This window comes from Oryctolagus cuniculus, chromosome 7 (assembly GCF_051225735.1).
Source record: "Oryctolagus cuniculus isolate XC-2025 breed Fujian yellow rabbit chromosome 7, ASM5122573v1, whole genome shotgun sequence".
NCBI classification, from domain to species: Eukaryota; Metazoa; Chordata; class Mammalia; order Lagomorpha; family Leporidae; genus Oryctolagus; species Oryctolagus cuniculus.
The window spans coordinates 55950350-55965682 of NC_142873.1; the positions used below are offsets into that span (position 1 = coordinate 55950350).

Genomic DNA, 15333 nt, shown 5'->3' on the forward strand with positions numbered 1-15333 from the left:
CAGAGCTACTCTTTTAATGGAACTGCAATAAATGATGTATAAATAGACTTCAGCGCCCTTCTCTGGTTAATCATCTTCAGCTGCCAATGGCCAAAGTGGCCTCATTCCCTATCAAGACCTCAGCTCAAGACCTTCCTCTGCCTCTGGGAGAAGATGCCCCCTCCTACCTGTTCCCACAGCCTACACAGAATTTACTGCTGAGGCACCTCACCTTGCTGGGGAGTGACGTCCTGCCTGCACTGCTCCCCCACCCAGGTCCACTCCTAAGCAGCCTCATGCTGTTCCTGGGAGCTGGCTGCTGCTCTGTGTGGTCTTACACGGCCTTGGTTCTGCCATGATCCACCATCTGAGTCCACAGTCACCACTGTGTGGCCCTTTATCCCACAGTGCTCGAGGCCGTGCTGTGTGAAGACCTGAATTGCCACTGTGCCCTGCTCCTCGGGGTCCCAGCCCTGGCACCACTCCTTCAGCCCTGAAGCCATGGTCGTGTGTGCCCAGCCCCTCAAGATCAGAAGCACCCACACATCCTAGTCTCCTGGGCCAGAGCTGCCTGAGTATGCCTCAGAGCAACAGACCCAGATATGTACTCAAGCCTCAGGCAAGACAGTGGTCCTACAAGACCTGAGCCCAGGCGCTCAGCTCCTCAGCTCTATGCTCTGGATCGCAGACTGCTTTGGCTGCCTGTCAGTCCCAATATGAGAGCAACACTCTGCTAAGAGTTTTCACTGTGAGGAAGACAAGAATAGATCCCTAAAACCTTTGTCCTAACAAGTCTTAAAATGTGCATAGATAAACTAATAAGCAGATCGCCCTCCCTAGTGGGGGTGGGCCACATCTAACCAAGGAATAACAGAAAAGAATGAAAAAGATTGACGATGGAAATCTGCTTAATGGTTTTACTGAACATTGGTCTTGACCTACTTTGTACTCTAAGTCCTCACCAGATTCCTTGGTCCCAGCTTTCTAATCCTTAGAATTTTAGCTTCCAAATCTCCTGTACTATCTCTTTATTATCCGTTATGTAAATCTTGGATTGGCTCTGTTTTCCTGGAAAGGCCTAACTGTTGCAAGGTTGTGTTACCAAGAACCTGGTTGCTTATCCCTCAAAATTAGTTATTATGATTCATTGTAAATATATGTTTCTATGAAAAGAGGTCCTAGATTTATTTAATTTCAAGTCCCGTCTGTGGTTGCCTTAGCAGGGCCAGATCAAATGATTTTGCTGGCCTCTACAGTTCATGAGCCAGACATTCCCTACCCTTGTTTGGCAGAAATAGCTATCTCCACTTCTTTTTCCCCCATTCTCTCCTAAAATCCTTCCAATCAAGCTCTATTTCACTAATACTTCTACTAAGATTACCAATCACCTCTTACCAATACTACATTAACCAATATTACTTTATCTCTGAGCAGCATATAACATAATTTATCACTCCTGGCTCTTTGAATACTTTTTTGCCTGACTTCCAGGAAACTACAATTCCAGTTGTTGTACAATTATTCTTGCTACTTTGATGGCTCCTATTCATCTCTCTGACTTCTTCTCTTTTCTAGGTATAGTTACTTCTATGACTGAACATGTCCTCATCCAGTCTGACAACTTTAAATTAACTGTCAATGTCTAAATTTATATCTAGCTCTAATCCTACTTTTGATCACTATTTGGATGTCTAAATGGGCATTTCAAACCTAACATTGCAGAACTATACTGCTCAAGCCAAAAACATTAAAGTTTTTTTCCCACTCTTTCATGCCTCATCTAATCTTCAAAATAGGTCCTAAAGCTAACAACTTTACTCCTCTGCCTCTCTTATGTTTGCTCAAACTACTATCATCTCTCAAATGCATTACTAAAATAACCTCCTGTTTTTTCTCTTTTTTTTTAAGTCCTTTGCTCTCTTTTCAATGTATTCTTAATATAGTAGCCAGAAATGTTTCATTAAAACATGGCTCTCCTTTGCTCAAAACATCTACTGTTATCTACAACTTATTCAGGGTAGAAGCCAAAGTTCTGACAATGACCTACAAACTCTACATTACCTGCTCAAACAAAATCTCCATACCATTAACTGCCAGGCCTTCTCTTTATTCTGTTCTTTTTGCTCGCTACCCTTGAGTCTCACTAGCCTCTCTGCCCCTTCCTTGATACTCTAGGCATACCTTCACCTCCAGGCCTTTATACTTCCTGTTCCTTCTGCCAAGGAAATTCTTTCCCTAGATAGATTGAGATTCATATTTCATCAGATCTTCACTCAAATGTCACTTCCATGAAAGCTACCATCTGTAAAATTTCAACTCCCTTCGTATTCTCTAATACTTTTCTGTTTTATTTTTCCCCTTAGCAGTTATCATTAAGTAATATACTATTAGTTTTGGTTATTTATTGTGTTGTCTATTCCCCCTCACTAGAATTAATCTCCAGGAAATGAGAGAGTTTATTTTTCTGTTTTGTTCAGTGTCAGCTCTCTGCATCTAGATCCATGTTTAATTCTTAGTAGACACTCAATAAGTATTTGCTTCATGAATGTGGAAAAATTAAGTATTTCAAGAACTTATACTGGTATAGCCTTTTTTTTCCTGCCAATAAAAGCCATCTGTCAATTTCATAAATAGAAAATCAAAGCTACTTAAGAAGTATAAAAATCCACTTAAGTGCTTTCAATATTTTGAAGATCAGTAACACTCTCAAAAGTATGATTAGCTTTTCAGCTGAACTTACGGAACAAATAAGAAACACTTATTTGCATCTAAAACGTTTTAATGGTAAAGAATAAAGAAGAAATCTCAATAAAACATTTCTAGCATTCAAAGGCTAACTTTAAGAATTTGAAAACAATTTTCATAGGTACAAAAAGGTAACAACAAAATGCAATCATCAAAATATCAAAACATAATTATAAATTTTTAGGTACTATCTAGATATTTAACACTTGGGCAAAAATTCAAAGAAAAAATTTTACGCAAATATTTTAAAGTCTCAATGACAATATTAAGTTTAGCTCATAGGAAAATAATAAGAAAAAATTAACTCTAACTTTGAAGTTATTGGGTACCTTAATACAGTGATTTTCTGAAATTAAACAAACAGCTTTTCTGCTTCTTTTAGTTTTCTTCGCCTATCTGTTTTAGCAAGCATAGCCCAACGGTCCTCTTGTATTTTTCTCATAGCTCCAAACTTCAGTGTAGATCCAGGGTTTGTTGGATATGAAGGGGTCTGAATACAAAAGAAAATAAAATCATAATATAACTTCAATATAACTTCATAATATAACTTGTTTTTGTTTTTGCTTTTTTCAAATTGGAAAGGAGAAAGTCAATTATCCCTGTTTGCAGGTGACAATTCTAAATATAGTGGAACCAAAAGATTCCACTAAGAGACTACTGGAACTCATAAGAGGGTTTGGTAAACTTGCAAGAAATAAATTTATTTCAAAAGACAGTCAAGCTTTCAAAATTTGTTTTCTGAAATGAAATTCAAAAGCTACCTTTTTTGGTGTTCTGGTATAAAAATGAGCTGATGAATTAGTTTTCTTGTGCAGTTTTTTTGATGCCTCTTCCTCTGAAACCATGCTCTTAAAAGAAAAATACAAAAGTATAATGTTGGGCTATGACACTAATATCTCTAAAATGTTTTATCACATAAAATGACAAAATGTAGAATAAGGAGAAGAAGAGAATAGGTAGAAAGGATGAAGAAGGAAAGGGAGAGAAAAAGAGAAAGAAAAAAGAGAAGAAAGAAAGAAAACAACAACAAAATATAAGCTCAATCTAAATCCTTTAGTATGTTAAGCCTCAAATCAAGCAGGATCTAGATTTTTATTCTATTATATGTAAAATACAAGATGCATATGTGTAGCATTTTTCTACTGATTTCTATTTCAGAGTGTTATTACACTACCACTTTATTTCCTTCCCCTTCATCCTGCTTACTCAAACTTATTAGACATTATAATAAGTACTTATAATCCTATAGATTTATATTGTCTATGATCCAGCAATTCCACTTCTAGGTATACACCCAAAATAATTGCACTTGATCTTGGCCAAAAGGCCAAGAGGTGATACACCCAAAATTATTGAAAGCAGGGTGTTGAAGAGATCGTTGAACATCCATGTTCACAGAAGCATTATTCACATTAGCTAAAATGTGGAAGGAACCAAGAGTCTACCAACAGGGGTCAGCACTGTGGCATAGTTAGGTTAAGCCTCCAACTGCAGTGCCAGCATCCCATTTGGGCACCAGGTCAGGTCCCAACTGCTCCATTTTCAATCAAGCTCCCTGTTGATGGCTTGGGAAAGCAGTAGAAGATGGCCCAAGTGCTTAGGGCCCTGTACCTGCATGGGAGATCCAGAAGAGGCTCCTGGCTTTGAATCAGCCCAGCTCAGGCCGTTGTGGCCATTTAGAGAGTGAGCCAGAGGATGGAAGAGTTCTCTCTCCCTGTCTCTCCCTCCCTCTGTAACTCTGCCTCCCAAATAAATAAATAAATAAATATTTTTTTAAAAAAAAAAGAGCCTACCAATAGATGAATGGATAAAAAATGTTGTATATATAAATAATGGAGTATTATTTAGCCTTAAAAAGGAAGGAAAATCTGATATGTACTACAACTTGGGTGAACCTTAAAGACACACTCAGTGAAAAAAGCCAATCACACAAAAAATATATGATCCTACTTATATGTGATACTTAGAGCAATTATAGAAAGTAGCATGGTGGTTGCCAGGGATTAGAGGGGAGACAGAATGCTGAATTATTATCTAATGGCTATAATATTTCTGTTTTGTCAGATGAAAAGAGTTTTATGGAGGTGAACTGGTGGTGATAATTACATAGTATGAATGTATTTAATAATACTGAACTATGCAGTTAAAATAGCTAAGATGGTAAATTTTATATGTACTTTGTCAAAATAAAAAAGCATAATGTCAGTTATTGATTTATGAAATTATAGATCCCCTAAATAATAGTTAACACATATTTATTACTATTTCTGGGCAATATTTTAATTAGTTTTAATCCTCACATCAATTTTATGAAGTAGGTATACTAGGTATACTATTATCCCCATTTTAAGGGGAATTCAGTAATTTTCCCTTGATTATACAGTTTATAAGAGGTGGAACTCCAGAATTCTGGCTCCAGAATCTGTTTTCTTAATGAATTTGCTGTACAATTTACTCAGATAAGCAGTCACATAACCTTTTTCATTTTATTAAAGCTACCCTTAACAAAAACTTCAGAGGCTTCATGGATAGAATATTCAAACAGATTTTCCACAAAGTTCAATAAATAAAGCATTTCTGTCTTTACAGATATGCATACAACCAGTATGCACCAGTTGACCAGCTTAGAAAAGTAATTTAGGGGCTGGCTTGGTGGCTTATGGCATAGCAGGTAAAAGCTGCCACCTGCAACACTGGCATCCCATATGGGCGCCAGTTCATGTCCCAGCTGCTCCACTTGCGATCCAGTTTCCTGTTAATGTGCCTGAAAAGGCAGCCAAGGGTGACCCAAGTACTTGGGCCCCCACTACCAACATGGAAGACCTGGAAGAAGCTCCCAGCACCTGGCTTTGGGCCTGGCTTAGCCCTAGCCATTGTGGCCATTTGGGGAGTGAATCAGTAGATGTCTGTATTTCCCTCTCTCTGTCAGCTGGCCTTTCAAATAAATAAATCTTAAAAATAAATATTAAGAGCCGGCGCCGTGGCTCAATAGGCTAATCCTCCACCTTGCGGCGCCGGCACACCGGGTTCTAGTCCCGGTTGGGGCGCCGGATTCTGTCCCGGTTGCCCCTCTTCCAGGCCAGCTCTCTGCTATGGCCAGGGAGTGCAGTGGAGGATGGCCCAGGTGCTTGGGCCCTGCACCCCATGGGAGACCAGGAAAAGCACCTGGATCCTGGCTCCTGCCATCGGATCAGCGCGGTGCGCCGGCTGCAGCAGCGGCCATTGGAGGGTGATCCAACGGCAAAGGAAGACCTTTCTCTCTGTCTCTCTCTCTCACTGTCCACTCTGCCTGTCAAAAAAATAAATAAATAAATAAATAAATAAATAAATAAATATTAAGTCTTCCTATCCATGAACATGTTTTCCTATTTATTTAGGCCATCTTTCATTCTTTCTCCAGTGTTTTATAATTTTTAGGATACAAGTCTTTTCCTTCCTTAGTTATAGATTTGTTCAAAGTATTTAAATCTTTTAGATGTTATTATAAAAAATTGCTTTCTAAATTCCTTTTTTGTACTGTTCATTGCTAGTGTATAGAAACATAACTTGTGCATTGATCTTGTTTTCTGCAATTTTTTCTGAAATCATTTATTAGCTCTAGTGGAGTTATAAGAAAGTGGAATCTACAAGAAAGTAGGATCTGAGCAATTTTCTATACAATCATTTCATGTGTGGAAACAGTTATTTTACTCCTTTCTTTGCATTTACATGCTTTCTGTTTCTTTTTGTTATCTACTAGTTCTAGTTAGAATTTCCAGTACAATATTGAATAGCAACAGAGAAGGGCATCCTGTTTCATCCTAACTCTTAAGGATAAAGCTGTCTTTCACCATTGAGTACAATGTTAGGTGGGAGTTTTCATAAATACCTGTTATTGTGTTAAGGAATTTTCATTCTAAGTTTCTGAGTTTTTCTATCATCAAAGGGTGTTGGATTTCGTCAAAAGCCTTTTCTATGTTGAGATTATTGTGTGGCTTTCTTGTCTTCATTATTTATTTATTATTTATTGCATTAAATAATTTTTAGCATGGTGAACCACTCAGACAATCCTGGGATAAATCTCACTAAATTATGGTAAATAATCCCTTTGATATGTTATTGGATTCAATTTTTTAGCACTAAGTGATTTTGATATCTTTTTAAATTTAGGCATTCAAGTTGAAAACAAGGGCATTTCCAAGACTTGAACCCAGGCACTCTGATTTGAGAAGCAAGAGTCTTAGCTGGCATCCTAAGCACTAGCACCCTGGATCATGTTCTTTAAGTCTATACTGTCAACCTAGGAGTTTTGTTTGCAGAGTATAATCCATTTACATTTAAAGTAATTATTGATAAGAAGGGACTTAATTCTTCCATTTTGCTATTTGTTTTCAGTACGCCTCCATTCCCCAATTACTTCATACTGCCTCCTTTTGTACTTAGATGACTTTTCTACTTAAACATTTTGATTCCATTCTGATTTCATTTTGTATTATATAATTTCACTGTGGTTATCATGGAGATTATATTTAACATCCTAATGTTAGGATAGTCAGATTTGAATTTATACCAACTTAAGCTCAATAGTCTACAAAGCCTCTGTTTCTACATGGCTCCATCCTTCCTTTCCATTATTTATTTCACAAAGTATGTCTTTATACATTTTGTGCCCAAATTTTTATGCATATCTCTAAAATCATGTAGAAAATAAAAATGTAAAAATGTTACAAATTAAAATTATAATAGCAGCTTTTATTAACTGACATGTATTTATTTTTATCAGAGATATTTATTCAAACAGCTTTGAGTTACTAATATCCTTTCAATCAAAAGGACTCCCTTTTAGCATTTCCTGAAGAGCAGACCTAGTGGTATTATATACTCTACCAGCTTTTATTTATCTAATGATATCTCAAATTCTACCTCATTTTTGAAAGACAGTTTTCCTTGATACAGAATTCTCATTAAGGGGCTGATACTGTGGCCCAATATGTTAAGCCACCACCTGCAAAGCCAGCATCCCATATCAGAGGGTGGCTTTGAGTCCCAGCTGCTCTACTTCCAATACAGCTCCCAACTACTTCACCTGGGAAAACTGCAGAAGGTGACCCAAGTATCTGGGCCCCTGCCACCCACATGAAGAGACCTGGTTGGGGTGCCAGGCTTCTGGCTTCACCTAGCCCAACCCTGGCCATTACAGCCATTTGGGGAGTGAACCAGCAGATGGTAGATCTTTTTCTGTGTCTCTCCATCTAGGTCTCTCATGCTGCCTTTCAAATAAATAAAAATAAATCTTTTTTTTAAGAATTCTCAGTTGCACTTTTCTTCTTTTAGCTCTTTCAATATATGAATCCACTATGCTTATTGTGCTACAAAGGGTAACGTTCTTTTAAAAATTAGGATGAAATCATTTCAAAAAATTTTAAGCCTCAGATCAACCAAGAAACTGGCCTAAATTCATGATATGAGAAAAACAGCAGGAATTATAACCTTGGAATGTTTAATTCCAAAGTTTATGTTCTTTCTATTAACTCTCATTCTACTTTAATATATCTGATCTGCAATCTGAATTAGCAATTATTATGTAAAATGACACAGGCTATGGAGCCAGATTGTCTTCAAATGTGGTTGATTTAACTAGCTAAGTTATCTTGTGTGACTCAGTTTCTTATCTGTAAATTGGAAGCAACGTTATCTCTACTTATACTGTATAGACTAGTTATAAATAACTGAATTTATGTAAAGTTCAAAGTTTTGTTAAGATGTTAATCATTATCTATACAACAAAGAAATTCTATAAGTTAATTTCAACAATTACAGTTTTTACACTTCAACTGCTTATTATTCCAGAAAGCTAACAAAAGAGGGTCTCAAAGTAACAGAAAATTTTAAAGATCTTATAAGTGAAAATAATTAAGCATATGCCTTTAACTGGAATTTCATCATTAAGAATTTTTTGTACATTGCTCCATTTAGTTTGGTAAGGTTTATCCTCTAAATTAAATGAATATTAGTTAATCTCAAAAAAACATTATTATGCCTTTAGAATATACTGAAATGTGTGAAGAGAGTAAATAATTAGTTATACAAAATGCTAGAGGAAAATAACTCTTAGAACATGCTATTGGCACTTATTGGGAGGGATTAAGATGGCAGAGCAGGGAGGGAGCTTATCGCTCTAGTCTAGAAGATAGTTTAAAAGAAGTGGAGAGAGTGTAGTCTCAGGGAAGAGTTGGGGAAAAAACAGCAGAGAAACTCCATGCAAATTACAAACTCCGTGCAAATTAGAGGGACACAGTGGACCTACATGGAGAGAGAGAGACAAAGAGAGAGGTCTTCCACCCATTGGTTCACTCTCCAAATGGTTGCAATGGCTGGGGTGGATCAGACCAAAGCCAGGAGTCAGGAGTTTTCTCTGGGTCTCCCACACTGGTGCAGGTGTTCAAGCACCTGGGAAGTTCTCTGCTGTTTTCCCAGCTGCAGTGGCAGGGAGTTGGATCAGAAGTGGTACAGCCAGGGGCCGGCGCCACAGCTCACTAGGCTAATCCTCCACCTTCCGCGCCGGCACCCAGGGTTCTAGTCCTGGTCGGGGTGCCGGATTCTGTCCTGGTTGCTCCTCTTGCAGTCCAGCTCTCTGCTGTGGCCAGGGAGTGCAGTGGAGGATGGCCCAGATCCTTGGGCCCTGCACCCACATGGGAGACCAGGAGGAAGCACCTGGGGGTGACCCAACAGAAAAAGGAAGTCCTTTCTCTCTATCTCTCTCTCTCTCACTGTCTAACTCTGCCTGTCAGAAAAAAAAAAAAAAAAAAGAAGTGGTACAGACAGGACTTTAACTAGTGTCTCTGTGTGTGTGTGTGTGTGTGTGTGTGTGTGTAACTATGCCTTTCAAATAAATCTTTTTTTTTTTTTTAAATCTGGTAAAAACTCCCTTGTTTGCTAGAAAACAAGATAATGATTCATTATCTCCAATGTCGGTGCCAGAGCTGTGGCATAACAGGAAAAGCTGACACTTTCAGTGCTGGCATTCCATATGGGCTCCAGTTCAAATCCCAGCTGCTCCACTCTGATCCAGCTCTCTGCTATGGCCTGGGAAAGCAGTGGAAGATGGCCCAAGTCCTTGGGCCCCTGCACCCATGTGGGAAGACCCAGAGGAAGCTCCTGGCTCCTGGCTTTGGATCAGCACAGCTCCAGCCATTGCGGCCATTTGGGGAGTGAACCAGCAGATGAAGACCTCTCTCTCTTTGCCTCTCCTTCTCTCTCTGTGTTAACTCTTTCAAATAAATAAGTCTTTAAAAATGTTAATTATGACATATAGATTGCTTTGGCAATGCTGTTTTCTGAAATTTTAAGGGAAATTATTTAACCCTAATTTCTCTGAAATGCTACAAAAGCAAAAGGCTTTGTATTATAGTAGAGCTTTACTATATTTTAGTATTGCAATGGTTATGTTCTATCTATATACTATACATATACACTAAGAAACAATATAGACAAATAGTAGATAATAAAAACAAATAATAAATATTCATTATTTGTAACATCTTTACCAAAAGATCAGTAGTTTCCGAACTGTCTGAATTAACATCAAATTCATAGACTGCTTTTCTCTTTTTAGTATTTTCTTCAGCAGGTATATTCCTGTTTTCTCTTTCCTGTATTTTAAGTTTTGTTGGTGTCCTCACTGTATATACCTACCCAAGAATAAAAAAGAATACATTATTAAATAAAACATTATTAATAAAGAATTCAATAAACCATTTCAAGGAAATTTGAGTCTTATTAGCAATCATAGATTGTCATTATTGGCAAGTATATGAGGAAGAAATTTTGGATAAGCATTTAATTCAGATGTTTTTGATATTAGAGATTATTTCAATTTCTTCAAAAAATTTACAAGAAAAATTCAACTCACAAGGCTGACTATATTCAACCTGAGAGCTCACTCAATAAGACTTAACTTGTGGTGCATGGGGAGCAGAGCAGGGTGGTGGTGGCAACATTTGTCAAAAACAATTACAAGTAAAGTATTTTAATTTGGCAGCAATCTAAAACAGAAACTAACAGTAAACATAAACAAAAGAACAACCAAAAACCTTAAAAGGAAGGTTAGGAAGTGATACATGCAAAACTTTTGACATATGCCTAGAAATATGGATGACTGCCTATGTGTGTAGGGCTCTACACAAGCTCAGGAAAGACCTGAGAAGAGCCTAACTCTCGACACTGGAGGTTCTTGAGGGATTGCAAAAGCAGAAATTGAAAGCTACAGCAGAGTTGTCAACTGCCTGGCTGACTGTTGAAGGCATGCCTTTATATACACATAGAGTACTTTGCAAGAACTGAAAGATATATTGATTCCAGACATTTAAGGAAATCTCTGTTCAAACATTAGGTGAATACAAAGCTAATCAAGTAGAGAGTTAAGTAGTACTCACGGCAAAGACTATTATACGGCAAAGACTATAAACAAAATTAGCCTAGAAAAGTCACAAAACACACAATAACAACTAAGATAAGCAGAAACAGTAATGAACCAAAACAGGGGACAATCTGATTTCCAGTGATGTCGCATTATTTTCTGTGGGGAGCAAACCGGACTAGACTGAGTTACTGGAATTAAGACTTATTCTATGCATCTGCTCTCCCACAATATGGTGCTGGGAGAGAAGTAAACAGCTTCCGCACAGCTGCCTCCAGTTCAACCAATAAACTGTAGGACTTGCTACTGATTGGAGGAGAGCAGCGTACTCGGCGTGTGGGCAGCCGAGTTGGGATTGGCGGAGGAGGACTATAAAGGAGGAGAGAGACGGCATGCACCGGGAACATCTAAGGGGAACATCTGAGGGAACACCTGTGCAGCCCCCAAGAAAGCCGGCCTGCGGTGTGCCGCTCCCCTGCGGAAGTGGGGAATGTGGCCAGGGGGAACTGCCCTTCCACGGAGGTGGAAGGGATAGTAGCCAACCCGGGAAGAACCAGCAGCAAACCCAGGGAGGGCCGAGCAGACGAAAGAACAGCGCAGGGTCCTGTGTTGCTCCTCCACGAAGAGGGGGAGCGACAATTTTCAATGTCCAGTTTTCAACAGTAACAACCAAAATAAAAAAATAAGGCATGCAAAAAAGGGAGGAGGAGAGAGGAGAGGGGGAGAAGAAAAAAGAGAAGGAGGAGGAGAAAGAAGAACAAGAACAGGAAGAAGATAAGAAGAAAGTATGGCACATAAGGAAGAAAAAGGCAACTAATAGGAACTGCTTCTGAAGAAGACTAAACACTGTATTTAATAGAAATAATTAAGTCACTATTTTAAATATGTTCAAAGAGCTAAAGAAAACTATATTCAAACAACTAAAGTGTGAAAACAATGACTCATCAAGTGGGATATCAATAAAGATAAACTATTTAAAAATTGAAATTTGATATTTGAAAAGCACAGTAATTAAAAATGAAGAATTCACTAAAGGGACTCAACAACATATTTGAGCAATCAAAAGAAAGAATCTATGAACTTAAAGATATAATTACAGAACTCAATTCAATTACAGAAAAAAATAGCAAAGGAAATTAAGAGTCTTCAGAACATATGAGAAACCATCAAGCACACCAACATTCACATAATAGGAATTTTATGATGAGAATAAAGAAAGTACAGAGGGAATATTTGAAAAACTAATAGCTGCAACTACCAAATTTTGAGGAAATTATCATTAACATCCAAAAATTCAACAAACTCCAAGTAGGATAAACTCTAAGAGAACAACACCTAGATACATCATAATCAAACTGTCAAAACTGTCTTGAAAGTGGCAAGGGAGAAGCAACTCACTGTATAAACTACGGATCCTTAATAATATTAACAGAATTTCTAATCAGAAGTCATGAAGTCCAGAAGGTCATAGGCTCAAATATTTAAAGTGCTAAGGAACTGATAAAAAAAATTTTATAGTCAGCAAAACTACCCTTCAAAAATGAAAGAGAAATTAAGACTTCCCTGGATAAACAAAATTGAGAGAATTTATCACTCATAGACTTTCTGTATAAGAAATACTAACAGAATTCCTCCAGTCTGAAAAACGATGCCAGAAAAAAATTCAAATGAAAGGCCAGCACTGTGGCCCAGTGGGTTAAAGCCCCGACTTGTAGTGTTGGCAACCCATATGGGTGCTGGTTCTAGTCCCACCTGCTCTGCCTCCAATCTAGCTCCCTGCTAATGTGCCTGGGAAAGCAACAGAGGATGGGTCCAAGTGCTTGGGCACCTGCACCCACATGGGAGACCCGGAAGAAGCTCCTGGCTCCTGGCTTTGGGTCAGCTCAGCTCCGGGCATTGCAGCCATTTGGGGAGTGAACCAGCAGATGGAAGACCTCTTTTTCTCTCTGTGTCTACCTCTCTGTGTAACTCATTCAAATAAATAAAAATTAATCTTTTTTAAAAATTCAGGTGAGGGGCCAGCGCTGTGGCACAGCACAGATCATTCACCTGGACCAAGTGGGATTTATCCCTGGTATGCAAGGATAATTCAACATTTGCAAATCAATCAGTGTGATACATCATATTGACAAACTGAAGGGGCCAGCACTGTGGCGCAGCAGGTTAAAGCCCTGGCCTGAAGCGCCAGCATCCCATATGGGTGCTGGTTCTAGTCCCGGCTGCTCCTTTTCCAATCCAGCTCTCTGGTATGGCCTGGGAAAGCAGTAGAAGATGCCCCAAGTCCTTGGGCCCCTACACCCTCATGGGACACCCAGAAGATGCTCCTGGCTCCTGGCTTCTAAACAGCACAGCTCTGGCCATTGCGGCCATCTGGGGAGTGAACCATCAGATGGAAGACCTTTCTCTCTCTCTCTCTCTCTCTGCCTCTCCTCTCTCTGTGTAACTCTGAATTTCAAATAAATCAATCAATCTTTAAAAGAAAAAAGGCATAAACATACAGAAAACAACAAACTGGTGGAAGTAAATTCCACCTATCAGTAATTACATTAAATGTAAATGGATTACATGCTTCAAATGGCAGATTGGTAGAATGAATGATGGAAAAAAGTATAATTCAACTATATGCTGTTTACACAATACACACTTTATATTCAAAAATACAAATAGGCTGAAAGTAAAAGAGTTTTTAAAAAAAGGTACACCATGTAAATAGTAAGTAAAAGGCACACAGAGTAGCTACAATAATATCCAAAATATAATTTAAAATAAAATTTAATACAACAAAGAATGTTTTACAATGGTAAAAGTCCAAGAGAATATTGTTATATATACCTAAAACAGCAGAGCCTTAACATACATGAACAAAAACTGGAAGAAAAAAAAAAAAGAGAAACTCAACAATAATATGAAACAACTACGTATTCACATATTCTAAGCCTGACAAAGTACCAGGCTTTATGCATTTGTGTTTTAAGTCATATAGAAAGAGAAAGATAAGCAGGAAACAGAATATTTTAACAATACTATAAATCAACCAAATGTATATTTAGAAAATTGACAAATAAGTGAATGCAACACACTCCTAAATGACCAATGGGTCAGAAATAAATCACAACGAAACTACCAAGTACTTTAAGATGTATGAAGCAAAAGATTCCAAGATGGTGAAATACAGAGGGCGCTTACTGCTGCTCTAGTCTAGGGGAAGATAGTTTAAAAAAAATAAAAAGTGGAGAGAGTACAATCTCAGGGAAGAGTTAGGGAGAAAACTATAGTGGAAACTCCACGTAAGTTAAAGGGACGTTGTGGATCTACATGGACAGTGTGGACACACAGTATAAGCACAGACACAACATAAACTCCAGCAGCCAACCTCAGCACCAGCTTTGGAGAGTGAGGTGAGAACAGACTGTAGCAGTCCAAACCACTAGTGACAAAGCTGCAGGGAAAGCCTGACGTGAGTCCAGCCTGGAGCCTGTAAGGGACAGTGTACCTGCTAACCTAGAGGAGAAAGGACGGCACATTTCACTCTTCCCAACACCTCAACAATGGCACCTTGCAACTAGCTGAGACAGGGTAGGCACCATTTTGGATATATGTTATAGCTGCATCAGCTTGTGTCCAAGCACCCAGCAACCAGCAGAGAGAAGCCACCTGAGTCTGGTTCAGAGGACTGACAAGGGGCTGGGCATCCACATAGGACTGTGAGGTGCCCCCAGCCTCCCAGCACGTCACAGGCTCTGGGGCTTAGGCTGCCTATGCAGAGCACCCACACAGCTGGCTGAGAGCATCTCTGCCTCTCTGTGGGATGGGACGGATTGGCAGGGCAGAATGGATCCTGTGTCACTTTGCAGAGTGACTGTGGGAGTCTTCTGTGCTGGGACTGTGAAAATACTATGGTTGTGAGGGAGGGTGCAGGGTGTGGCTGGGTCTCTGGGCAGTTGCTATGGGCGGCTCCACATGCACAGGGCTCCCTAACTGCCTGGGGTAGGTCATTGTTGTGGGAATTGTGCTCACACTGAGGACTGCACAGATCCTCTGTGTGGTCCTTGGGGCGCCTTGGATGAACAGTGTACCCACTGGGGCGAGCGCCCAGACATTGGTCACCTTGGAAGAAAGGAAGTGAGGGTAAGATTACACCAACAGAGCTGATCAAACCTTCCCCTTTGATAAAAAAAAATTTACCATGCTCAACTTGGGTGTTAACTTGG

The 15333-nt window shown here is 39.0% G+C and overlaps 1 protein-coding gene across 4 annotated transcripts in view; it reads right to left on the minus strand.

Moving 5' to 3' along the window:
• Window positions 1-2593: 2593 nt before the first annotated feature.
• Window positions 2594-15333, minus strand: part of SYCP1 (synaptonemal complex protein 1) — a 106810-nt gene continuing 94070 nt past the window's right edge. Inside the window, exons 31-33 of one of the 4 annotated variants that reach the window (XM_008264617.5) lie at window positions 10251-10394; window positions 3486-3572; window positions 2594-3214 (exon numbers count right to left, since the gene is read on the minus strand). In XM_008264617.5, the coding sequence (XP_008262839.2) occupies window positions 3077-3214; window positions 3486-3572; window positions 10251-10394 (369 nt within the window). In that variant the 3' untranslated portion in view covers window positions 2594-3076. The remainder of the gene's footprint in view (window positions 3215-3485; window positions 3573-10250; window positions 10395-15333) is intronic. The other 3 variants (XM_089300102.1, XM_008264616.5, XM_051856138.3) reach the window with 3 other exon arrangements.